Source organism: Rutilus rutilus, assembly GCF_951802725.1.
Source record: "Rutilus rutilus genome assembly, chromosome: 1".
In the NCBI taxonomy this organism is placed as follows: domain Eukaryota; kingdom Metazoa; phylum Chordata; class Actinopteri; order Cypriniformes; family Leuciscidae; genus Rutilus; species Rutilus rutilus.
The window spans coordinates 2,021,001-2,034,360 of NC_140209.1; the positions used below are offsets into that span (position 1 = coordinate 2,021,001).

General features: G+C 40.0%; 1 protein-coding gene across 2 annotated transcripts in view; it reads left to right on the forward strand.

Moving 5' to 3' along the window:
* The window catches only part of LOC311301611 (uncharacterized protein), a 113,214-nt gene that overhangs the window by 55,453 nt on the left and 44,401 nt on the right, over positions 1-13,360 (forward strand). The window contains exon 7 of one of the 2 annotated variants that reach the window (XM_084426866.1): positions 1,269-1,321. The exons of the other annotated variant lie outside the window; for it this stretch is intronic. Coding sequence (XP_084282992.1) covers positions 1,269-1,287 — 19 coding nt within the window. The 3' untranslated portion in view covers positions 1,288-1,321. Of the gene's footprint in view, positions 1-1,268; positions 1,322-13,360 lie in introns of those variants that run through there. 2 annotated transcript variants of the gene reach the window in all.

The following is a 13,360-nucleotide window of genomic DNA, read 5'->3' on the forward strand; positions in this document are numbered from 1 at the left end:
CAGACAATATGTGAATGGAGAACAAGGACCTGATGCTGGTGTTTATCTGCATGTTCTTCATGGTAAGTTTATGATTATGTGGTCAATTTAAAAAGGGCAGATTCTCCCTTTAAACTCAGATGATGATTGACGAGTCTGTGATTTGTGTCTTGTGTTCAGTTTCAGTGTCTTCATCATCATCATCATCCTCACAGACTGAGATCAGTCCAGGCCGCTCTGTGACTCTCTCCTGTCAGTTGTATTCATATCCTAGACGCTCCTGTGATTATTGGGTCCGTTCTGAGGGAGTTGAGCTGTTGTGGGTGAATCAGGCTGGTGTTGATCTGAAGACAGACTCCAGATATCAGATATTATCATCAGATCAATATCAAGATCGCTGTATCATCATCACTCTGACTACAACACTCCTGAATGAAGATGACAACAGAGAGTGGAGATGTCAGCTTACTCTGAGAAATCAACTCCAGACCTCAGTCAGATACACTGTCAAGTATTCAGGTGAGAAAACACTCTTTTCTGACAGATTTGTGAAAACTTCCACAGATTGGCTCTACTCTTTCTGATGGCTTCATAAGTTTTTGAGTTGTAAAATATTAGTGGTCAAAGTCATAAACTGCATAACAATCCTTATAATTCCCAGTATTGGCCTCCTACATGGGTCATACATGATATATTGCATAAATCAGACGAGTGTATTAAAGCCTAGTATGACCCATGTAGGAGGTTGGCTTTAGGAATTATAAGGCTTATGTCCTTCATTCAAGCTGAAGGTTTATTTGCAGAAGCTCAACTGTGTTTCACTCTCATATAAACCAGGAATAAATTATACAGTAACACATTAATACAGTACAGTCTCTTCTCAACTACTGCCATTCTCCTCCTGACAGCTTGAGAGTGAAGTAAGAAGATAATAGATGACAGACTCGTGCACATATTCATCATTTCTGTGATGTGAAGCTCCAGTATTATGTGATGATGATGTTGTGTATATGTGGCATTATGTGTTGAACTGAACTAACAGACGTGATCCACAGATCCTGCTGATACAGCATCAGAAACTGGAGTCAGTGTGACTGCTTTATCATTATACAGAGGTACGACACGTTCATTTATACTGACAGCTTTATAACATTAAACTATCAGTCAGTCTGTAAATGCTTCATCAATAACTGTTGATAGTTGAATACCCTTGACTTCAGTCATGTACAGTTTCTCTTCTTCCTCTCATGTTTCCTGCAGTGATTGTGATTATTGTTGAGATGGCAGTGTTTGCTGCTCCTACTGTGATTCTTCTTCAGATCATCTGTGCAAGAAGAGCTGGTGAGTTTTGAGCCGCACACAATCTGATGATTCACACTCATCTGATCTGGAACAATCTGCAATCATGATAAAAACACATACGAGAGGTCAGTCAATGCTTTTATTTTGCAGGGAGGAAGGACTCGAAGCACCCAGAGGAAATAGAGATGCCGACAATATTAGAATAAAATACTGATGAGTTTAGAGCCAATCTGCAGCAATATTTACAATAGCAAAAACTTACAGAGGATTGTTCATTGTTTTATTTTCTTCTTCTCAGAAAACTGAGAAAAAACTCTGAGCACTTATAGTGACATAATCAAGTTTAGATTCAAATGTTTGTTTTTTTACATATAAAAAGCCAGATTTATTTTCATTTATATGGATGTTATGGATATATTTGCCTATTCTCATTCTCTTGCGCTTCATATGTAAACTGCTTTAAATATAATATTAATACAGTAATGGACAGACTCAGACTGTATAATCTCTCTCTGTTCTGTGTGATGGAGCTGATTTGAGGATTCTTGGTTCTTGTCTGTTCATTCCTGTTTTTAGCATCTTTTTTTCATTTTGAATGATTGCTATAATTTTCTTAATAAACCTCTGCAGTTGTGTTTAATAAGTCTCCTTTCCTGAGATGTTTGTTAGGAATATGTTAATTCCCCTTCATGAGCTGGTAATGTATCTGTAAGTCCACTGAAGCGAGTTGTAGTTGAGAAGCCGCTTCAATAACCGAGAGCTAGATATTGGGTCTTAAACACCTCACGACACCCTGAAGGACCCACTGAGAGGTCAGACTTGAAGCACTGTTCCTGAGATGCTCTTCTTGGTGGTTAACTGTAAGCAGCAGACAGATCCAGCAAGAGGAGAACTGAGGATTCGGAGGCTCCTCTTGCCAGTCTCAGAGCTTCAATAACCGAGAGCAGGGCCGTCTCAGTTTAGTGGCGCTTCTGAAGCCAGACTGGTTGTTGTCCAGGAGGATGTTCTGTGTGAGAAATGTAGATAGTTGGTCGAAAACGACTCGTTCAAGTGTTTTATTCAAAGTGGTCCAGAAGTTCAGGGAGGCGGAAGTTAAATCAGTGGTGCTTGAGAAATACATCCCAGATCTTCCAGAGCATTTGTAGTGTTGATAAAGGAGTCTGGATCTGATATATTTCTCAAGGCTGGAGAGAGTAAAGCAGAACGTTATAATCCATGTGTAGAAACTCCCTGAAGACAGTTAATATCTGCTTTACAGACGCTCATGTGCAAATGATGGTTTATTTTACCAAGCTGATGCTAATAATTACTTTACAATACTTTTAAAATCTGTTTTATAATTCAGGAAACTGCAAAAATAAGGAAGGGAGACTAACAGTAATGCTCTCGTGTGCAAAAGAATATCTTATAAACTGTGTTCAGAGCAGATGTGTGTTGAGATAGTGCGGTTCACAATACGCATGTAAAGCTACACTTCACTGTGGCATCGTGTCTCTATACAGCAACTCTAGCAGGATTTAATCACTCAGTTGATCAGAACAGAGGAAGGTAATAACCACAGGAGGAGCTGCTGATGTTTAAAGGAGGAGCTGTAACTATATGTAATGAAGAGGAAGACTGACAGAAACAGAAGATGTCTGATAAGTGTGATCTGTGTCTGCTGGGACTGATCATTCTCTCTTCACTTCTCTCTGTCAAGGTTCTCCTATGACCGTTCTGTCAGTCGTGTCAGTCTAATCTGTCTATTTTAGTGGTGTTTTGTTCTTCCCGCTGTTCCAGAGGATCCTTGCTATTGTTTAGTATATTTTCCCCCTTAGTTTTCTCTGCTTATTCTGGAGCAATGTAGCTGTTATCTGATTGGCTTGAGTAAACGGTGGGTGGAGTCCACTTATCTGTGGCTTTTCCTGCATGTTGACGCTAGAAGTGTTTCAAAATCCACAGATGCGTGCAGCGATTTACAAATGCACAGATAGCGGTTCACAAATAAATGCCAGGCAGAGTTGTGTTCGTGACAAAACACATTTGTTTCATTTTTTTATTCATTTGTAAATCTCATTTTATTTACTTGTGAGTTTTATACATTTTTGTGAAACTCTTACCTTTATTTGTGGATCTTAATCTATTTATTTGGAATAATGCAACAATCCTAACCCCATACTTTTACTTTGGGACTTTGGGATAATGGAAATTTCAGTGAAACTTAATGTGTGTGAAAACCCCATACACGTCCATTCACTTGAGATGCACAGAGATGATCAGATACAGGACATTTCTGATTACACACACTAGATGTGTTCAGAGATTTCCAGTATACCAGCAATTGCTGATGTTGTAATGTTTAAATCCTGGTAAGCATGAGGCCAAGAAAGTTCTCAGTTCTTATAGCTAGGCAGAACTGCGGATCGTAGGCTACCACACAAGTCGTGTACGTGACCATTTAGTACAGTTATAGGCATCTAAAGATTTATATGCCCTCAGTTTCTCTTTACAATCAGTTTCTCTATCGGGTAGGTGTAGAAGTCAGGCCACTCAGCCGGAGGTAGCGTTAACGCTAATCCTGTCAGATCGTCCATCCATTGACTGAGCGTGTACGGGTCAGCCAATCTGGGATGTCCGTTAAAATTAACTTTTGCTAATAACAATTGCGGTCCTGGACAGTGAGTGACCTTGCACATTAAGATAAAATCGGATTTTCTCCAGTCATTATTAAAAAACAAGCAAACAAAACTGGCAAACTAGCGTTAGTGAAGCGGCCAGAGGGATCGTTCTGCCTCCACCTAAGCTCCGCCCACAAAAAACGTCACCATGTTTACCAACTGAAAAGGGTCTATAAAATGAACTAATCTCTATTTTTAAATTAAATTATTATAAATACAATATATATTCAATGAATAATAATAAATGTTACTAAAATGTATTTAAAAAAATGAAAACATAGTTTTAACTAAATTAATATATATATATATAAACACCTTACATTTCCAGAGAGGTGAAGTAGTTGTTAATGCAATGATAAAAAACAATCCAAAAAGCAAATAGTTTAAGTTGTCATAAACAAAACAATCCCAGACCCTCCCAGTGATAAACCATAGTGTGAAATGAATGTTCCAGAGCCTCACAGAGACGAGAGGAGTTACAGATCAGATGAGCCTCGGGGGACAATGTCACAGTAAAGCTAGTCTGCGCTCCAGAGCACACTATATCCAGAGTTTTATAATAAATTCATTTCATAACCTTAAAAGTTTAAATTAGATATTTAAAAATTAAAAGACTGTTTAAATCAAATCTTTAAAGTTTTATTAAAATCGTATCTTCTATTTATCTTCTTAGAAGACTTTTGTATGATATAAATGATTTTGCTTAAATTTAACCCAAGGTATTATTTTTATTTTTACTAAACAGAGTCTGTTCAAAAACTTTAGATAAAAAAAAAAAATTAAAGCAAAAACTGTCACAGTCATCGTCTGCACCATTCGGTCTTCGTCTTCACTACACTTCCCAGAATCCTCCTTGTCTCCACACCTGAACTCACTCCCTCAATTACCCACCTGTTCATCGTCTTCATCATCTGTGTCACCTGTGCTCACCTCATGATTGTTGATTTGTGTCTGTATTTAGTTTCCCTCTGTTCAGTTATTCCTGGTCGGTTATTGTTTGTGTAGTTAGCACTCTGTTGGTGCACTTGCACACTGTTTCGTGTTTGTTTGGATTTTTTGCCTATGGAAATAAATATTGAGTATTTTGTATCTTCGCTTGACTTTCGTCTTCTTCATCCACCCGTTGACGTTACAAAAACTATGCTTAGGCGTCTTAGATCTTATTCGTCTTAGAACAGTATTTCTGTCCATACAACATGTAGTAAAAGGTTGTCACAATGTTTTGTTGTTGTTTTGTTTTGTTTTTAAGAAATCCGAGGACTCCACATTGCTCTTATTTAGACTAAGTTCTATCTTTTAGAAAATCACCACACATTTTCAGAGATGCGATGTGCCTCTGTGGTCCATGACGTGGCACAAGTAAAGTTTGTCTTGAGTGAATATTTCATTTTACTCGTCTTAATTCAAACCATGATCTTACCTTTTCTACGGTATCTATGATCTATTGCACATATAAGATCTATAAGATAATTTTTACTTTTCTTGTATCTCCCGAACTATCCTTAATCAGTGTGGAAACACACAGGGTGAAACCCTTTACTGAGAATATACTATCGGTTATCTACTCAAAGTATATGTAGAAGTTTAAAATGTTAGCATTTGTTGATGCGACTGGCTGTCTGTCTGGTGGTCGCATGAATAGACTTTGGGGAGAGCTGATGATACTATAGCAGGAAGCATGACCTCTGACCTCCTCAATTTTGAAGGCTCTTTTTGTTAAAGACCCTAAAAATCTAAAAACTTCTGCAATGGTGACGCAAAACCTGATGGTTTCAAAAATAATAATCTCAAAAATAAAATCTCAAAAATGAAATGGATGTCGTAAGAGGCCTGACAAATTCATGGACAGATGAGTTACCCCCATGTTTTTTAACGGCAAAGAGCCGATCGGTGTTATGCTCAGAAAAGTTCTGGATGTAGCATGCATGTAGTGACGAGTTCGGAGTCACCGAAATACTCTGTATGTGTACATTTGTAACAGATCTCTGTGTGTCACAGGTGTCAAAACAAGCAAAAACTGACATTGGTGAAATAGTTGAAAGTCTGGTCAGCTTTACCCTAGAGCAAAACATGATAGCCCACCGCAATTTTCTATTCTGGTTAGACCATCTGTAAATATCATTATTGTTTTATTTTATGTATGTAATGCCGGTCTATCATTTTCTTCACTACCTCAATGTATGAATGTATACTCAAAAGTATAATGTTGAAATTATTAAGGTCAAAAGGTCAAACCCATCAATAATAATTAAATAAAAAGCCATCAATCATTTTGACACAAGCTGGATCTTAATACTACTAATAAAACAATCAGGGCGCGCTTTCATGTTCTCCGTGAACTGGAGCACGTCTCAAAAATAATATATAATGTCCAATTTTAAACGAAAAAAATCTAATCGAAAGCAAATATCATCTGATTATGTAATCCGTATGAAAGATGCATTTCTTTCTAAAGGCGCATCCACTTTACAGCGGAGATGTTTGGAGATATGTTTGCAGCCGACACTGATTTAGAAAATACTAGTTTATTAATAAACAATTAAAATGCCTCATTATTTTTTAAGACACATTTAAATATGTTTTAAGACATATTAATTATCATTAGCATGCTTTTGTGGCAAGATTTCTGCATGCGCTTGAGCGCAGAATAGGCTATATTCCTCCATGCACCCAGTGTTTAAGCAGAAATTTATATAAATGTGTGATTAGTCGACTAGAAAAATCTTTAGTCTATGGCAACTCTAATCAATACATTTACTATAGTTGACATTATTTAATTAGTAATAAGTATCCAGCTCGTTACATTACATTTGGTGAGTTTACAATTAGTTAATGAACTAATAAAATAATAAAACAAAGATTAAATTAAGTGTTTCCATATGTGACCCCTCACCAAGGTCCTACTCACCCCGCTCTGTGCGGGCCTCGAACCCGGGTCTCCAGCGTGGGAGTCAGGCACTCTAACAAGGAGGCTAAAGATCAGAGGAGTGAGGTTTACTTGCACAGCGACTACAACCTGCAGAAATTGCTTGATGCCTTTGCTGCTTTTAATTCTATTAACTGATCCAAATATTCATAATTAATTATTACAAGTTATGATTGATTATCAATATTTATTTTGAGATAATTTGCCACAGTTCCTTTTCCTGTGTTTCCATCTTGTTTGTTTCCATAGATACCCTAATCTCTGTGACAACTATCACCATCACCACCATCATATCACCATCACTTGTCCTTGATCAAGTCACTTGTTATCTTGTGTGTTTAAGAGTCATTTCCAGGTCAAATTAGACATTGGAAATTCCCGTGAAACTTAATGAAAACCCCGTACACGTCCGTACACGTCCATACACTTGAGATGCACAGAGATGATCAGATACAGGACATTTCTGATTACACACACTAGATGTGTTCAGAGATTTCCAGTATACCAGCAATTGCTGATGTTGTAATGTTTAAATCCTGGTAAGCATGAGGCCAAGAAAGTTCTCAGTTCTGATAGATTTATTAAAATCCTAAATCAATCCAACAGTGCCAGATGTTACATAATGGTCAGCATGTACAACACACTTCAACTCTTACTCTACACCTTTTATAGGTGACAACATGTGGACTACAGCGCCATCTCCTGACTAATACACAAACACTACATTCCCCCATTACGTTCACATCAAAATGAAAATGTCCTGATAATTTACTCACCCCAATGCCATCCAAGATGTTCATGTCCTTCTTTCTTCAGTGGAAAAGAAATTAAGTTGTTTGAGGAAAACATTTCAGGATTTTTCTCCACACAATGGACTTCAACGGTCACCAAATTGTTGAAGTCCAAATCAATGCAGTTTCAAAGGGTTCTGAAGTGCTTCAAAGGGCTCTGCACGATCCCAGCTGAGGATTAGGGTCTTATCTAGCGAAACAATCGCTCATTTTCTAAAACAAATAAAAATGTATATACTTTTTAACCACAATTGTTCGTCTTGTGCTGGTGTGCGACGCGCCAGGCATTACGTAATCACATTGGAAAGGTCACGCTGGACGTAGGCGGAAGTACCGCCCCATTGTTTACAAGCGTGGAGAACACTTAGCGGGCGTTACCCTCGGTTTGGGACGGGACTGGAGTATTTTGCACCGTATTTCCAAATTCCATGGCTTGGTGGAACAAGAAAAAACACAGGAGCAAGATGGGCTAACGCCGCCGATGTACCCGAGTCACTCTTAGCCACCCGTGCTGCCAACTTGGCCAGTGTTGCTATATTCATAGACGCGCACATTCCATTCTTACGCACACACACACTGCGCACATTGCTGCATATTTAACAAGTGCGGATTTCTTTCTTGTTTATTTTTCTTTCTTGTGCTTTTAAAGTGCACCCAGGTCCTACTCGCCCCGCTCTGTGCGGGCCTCGAACCCGGGTCTCCAGCGTGGGAGTCAGGCACTCTAACAAAGAGGCTAAAGATCAGAGGAGTGAGGTTTACTTGCACAGCGACTACTAGCTGGCCTTAGACTGGGTAAACCCAGCCCCATCTGCTGGCGATTTGATTTCGCCCTGCAGCTCAGGCTGGAAACCTGTACATTCTTCTGTTCTGCTTCCATTACAAATCTGCGGGGACCAATCACAAACTGGCTTATCCACCTGGCGTGCTATTGGCCGGTTTAATCCAATCCGATTCCTTTTACCCTCTCGACGATGCTCAATGGCTTTTTCAGTTTAGCAAACAAATTGCTCGAGTGGGTGGGGGTGTAAATTCCCATATGTAATGCAAATGACTTTGGTGACATCTGGTGTCTTATGTTGGTATAAAATTAACAAAAAAAGCAATAATATCAATAATATCAATAGTAACTAGTTGACTATAGTACTCAATGGCTGCATATAGGCTGAACTCTATAAAAACAGTTATTATGAATTTAAGTTTTTGACTTTATCACAAGTTAAAATTGTAATTATATATATATATATATATATATATATATATATATATATATATATATATGTCTGTGTTAGGTGAGACTGATACAAATATGCCAAAAATTTGCTTAGACAATTATGATCATGCTATAAGGAAAAGACAAAGTAGTAGATCATTTATGATTTATTTAAAAAAAACCCATCATATTTCAATAACTCAAAAAGCTAATTGGTACCTAACAGGTAAGAATAAACAACAATAACTCAAAGTAAGTATTAAGTAAGAATAAACCGGTAAGAACGAACAATACTCATAGTTATAATGTGTACATGCAATTATGCGCATGTGTGTGTTTGTGTGTGTGTGTCCGTGCACAGCTGATTGATTGAAACATGAAAAAAAAAAAAGGTCAGTCATTGGCTCATTCAATTCTTTGTTTTTGTATGTGTGAGTGACTTTTTATTTAAAAAAAAAAACAGCTCTGTTATAGGCTCACAGTGTGTTATAGGCATGAGTGTTTGCCACATTGAGAATGTTATACAGGATCACCCCTTCATTACTGTGTATGTATGATATGCATTGTGTTGGATCTATTGATTTTTATTTGACAAAAAAAAAAAAAGGTCTGAATTTTCCCCATTCATTCCTATGGGTGCCCATTTCTGTCCACAAAGGCGAGATTAAGGAGTTTTTTTTTTCCACCCACTTAACATTGTTGAGCTGTATGTGGTGCAGTAATGGTACACATCCTACACCAGTAAACACATCTTGGTATTCACTCAGAATGTCAGTCTGGTCTTTGTTCTCTGCTTTTTACACTCTTTTAATCAGTCCGAGTTTTGAGCATGCTTCTCTTCCTAGGATTGCTGGTGAATCCTCTTCTACAGTTTGGAGTTCTAGGTCAAACTCATTGTCTTTGTAACCACATTTAAGCCTTACTTTACCCTTTGTCTCCATCGTGTGGCCAGAATATGTAACTAACGTGCAGTTTGACTTCTTCAGAGGTGTTTTCTTGTTAGAGGTTTTCTCCAAGTCTTTAAAGGACAACACGTTCCTCTCTGCTCCTGTGTCTAGCTTAAAGGTAAGTGTGCAGTTGTTTATTCTGAACTCTTGAGTCCATTTCTTGTTTTCACTTTCCATGGTAGAGACTGTATTCATTTGTGTCAGCCATTTGCTAGCTGTTTGCTCACTTTGTTCAGTTTCGATGGTACGTATAAACAATTCAGCATCTTCTTGTTGTTCAATCTCATGGACTTTTTTCTACAATCTTCTAGGTTTGCCTTTGTGTTGTGGTGTTTTGCACATGCGGCTAAAACGGTTCCTCCGCAAGCACTCTTTACACATTTTGCCATAAGCCGGACACTTCCTTGGCTCATGTACGTCACCACACCTCGTGCACTCTTCCTTCTCTTTCCCTGTGTGCTTGAAATTCGCCTGTCTGACAGTGGACTTTGTTTTCGTGATGTTGTTCACAGCCTCTTCTGCTTCTTCATGCAGCACTTTCATAATATGGCTTTGTGTTATTTTCATTGGCACGACAGATATCCACTGCCTTTGCTAGGGTCAAACCCGTTTCCCTGAGAAGCCTAGCTCTCACGGTGTCATTGTTAACACCACAGACAATCTTTACTCAAGTCATCAGCTAATCGTCAATCTTTACTCAAGTCATCAGCTAATCGTCCACATTCACAGTCTTTCGCCTTATTTTTCAAGTGAGTAACGTATGCATCAATGGTTTGGTTCGGTCCCTGTGCTGTGGTGAACATATGGAGTTAGGAGGCTTCAACTGCTCCATGGTTTTCCTCTGACACCATGTGATGTGTATTTTAATAATTCACTGAGACACCAGATTAATGCCACTAACTATTTTACTCAACTTTTTTATTCACTATTACTTCGTTTACAAATTACAAATTACTTAATGTTTTAAAATGGGATATAAAACTTGAGATTAAATATAATTTTATTAAAATTAAAGGTTCAGAATGAAGGATGAAAATAGACTAAGGATCTAAAGTTAAAAGTGAAGAAAATTGACATTGATAATTTGGCATTTCATAAAAACACAAAACAAACAAAAAAATAACAGCTTACTAGAATAATTTACAATGTTAGATTGGAAGCAATGTTTACAGGAAACTATTGTCACAGGTCGGGATGGGCCGAACCAGACTACACCCACCCCTAGACCAAGAACACTTTGAGGAGCGTGCCAGAGACGAGACCAGAGACAGAGGATAAAAGTAACAATTTTATTGAGAGTAAAATAATTTATAATCCTAATCTAAAAGTCTTCTTCTCTCCCTCGTCCAGGGAGGATCCCAGGCGGGGCAAGCAGACACACCCTTCCCCACGGGCGGCGATTCTCAGTAAGGAGTACTGGGCAGGTAAGTATTGGACAGGTGAGTTCCTCACCGGTGAGTAGATGATCCAATCCTCCTTTTCTCTTGCACGTGAGGGGAACAGTTCCCAGCAGTCGATAATGGGCAGGTAAGTATCTTATGGTAAGTAGGTTGTCAACGTTCCTTCTCCCAGGCTGGTATCAGGTGCACGGTGGGAGGTAATGGACGGGTGAGTTCTCCGATGAGCGGATGGTCACAGCTTCCTCTCCTCTTTCACGTGGGGAACAGTTCACAGCAGTCAGTAATGTGCAGGTAGGTATCTTACGGTGAGTAGGTTGACCGAGCTCCTTCTTCCAAGCTGGTATCAGGTTCCCAATGGGGGGTGGTGAACAGGTGAGTTCTCCAATGAGCGGATGGTCAAAGCTTCCTCTCCTCTTTCACGTGGGGGACAGCTCACAGCAGTCGATAATGTACAGGTAGGTATCTTACGGCAAGTAGGCTGACCGAACTCCTTCTTCCAAGCTGGTATCAGGTTCCCAATGGGGGGTGGTGAACAGGTGAGTTCTCCAATGAGCGGATGGTCAAAGCTTCCTCTCCTCTTTCACGTGGGGGACAGCTCACAGCAGTCGATAATGTACAGGTAGGTATCTTACGGCAAGTAGGCTGACCGAACTCCTTCTACACCAAGGGCAATTACAACGGTAAGAAGTGGACAGGTAGGACTGCAGCAGGTCCTCCGTAAACACCGTACGAGACTTCCCCTAGGGCAGGAGGGGGCAAGCTCAGGAGCGATGTACAACTCTCACGGGTATCTTGGACGGGTGAGTACTTCGCACCCTACAGATGGACTTCAGGGCTGTAGCGGACTCACGGTCACAGGTAGAACGGCTCACGTGTGTCACAGGAAAGACGGGGACTTCACACCGTACCGATGGCTTCAGGGCTGTAGCGAACTCACGGTCACAGACTAAGCTGGGCTTTCTCTAGGGCAGACAGAATCATAACTTCACACAGCCGTTTAGTGTGTCTCACATATGTCGTAAGGAGGACAAGAACTACACGCCGTACAGGTGGGCTTCAAGGCTGTAGCGGACTCACAGTCACAGACTGAACTGGGCTTTCTCTAGGACGGACAGAATCATAACTTCACACAGCAGTATAGTGTTTCTCACATGTGTCGTGGGGAAGACAGGAACTTCACACCATACAGGTGGACTTCAAGGCTGTAGCGAACTCACAGTCACAGACTGAACTGGGCTTCCTCTGGAACAGACAGAATCATAACTTCACTCAGCAATATAATGTTCTCACAGGTGTCGTGGGGAAGACAGGAACTTCACACCGTACAGGTGGGCTTCAAAGCTGTAGCGAACTCACAGTCACAGCCTGAACTGGGCTTTCTCTGGAACAGACAGAATCATAACTTCACACAGCAATATAATGTTCTCACAGGTGTCGTGGGAAAGACAGGAACTTCACACCGTACAGGTGGGCTTCAAGCTGTAGTGAACTCACAGTCACAGACTGAACTGGGCTTCCTCTGGAACAGACAGAATCATAACTTCACTCAGCAATATAATGTTCTCACAGGTGTCGTGGGGAAGACAGGAACTTCACACCGTACAGGTGGGCTTCAAAGCTGTAGCGAACTCACAGTCACAGCCTGAACTGGGCTTTCTCTGGAACAGACAGAATCATAACTTCACACAGCAATATAATGTTCTCACAGGTGTCGTGGGGAAGACAGGAACTTCACACCGTACAGGTGGGCTTCAAAGCTGTAGCGAACTCACAGTCACAGACTGAGCTGGGTTTTCTCTAGGGCAGACAGAATCATAACTTCACACAGCAATTTAATGTTCTCACATGTGTCGTGGGAAAAACAGAGACTTCACACCAACTGTCTTTTCAAACCCTTTCTCCAGTTGGGCATACTCGATCTCTCCAGGCTCTGATGATGTACAATATACCAGCCTGACTCTTGGGCGAGTGCACGGCAGTTAAAAGCAATCTTCCACACACCCACAGCAATTTCACTCCAATAGGAACGTCAATTCAAACACCACAAGTCCACTCATTAAAGTGTAATTAAGGCCAGCACTCACCCGTTGGTCCCGATCTAAAGAACGAAGGATCGGCGGTGTGAGAAAGGGAGTTCTAAACACTTCT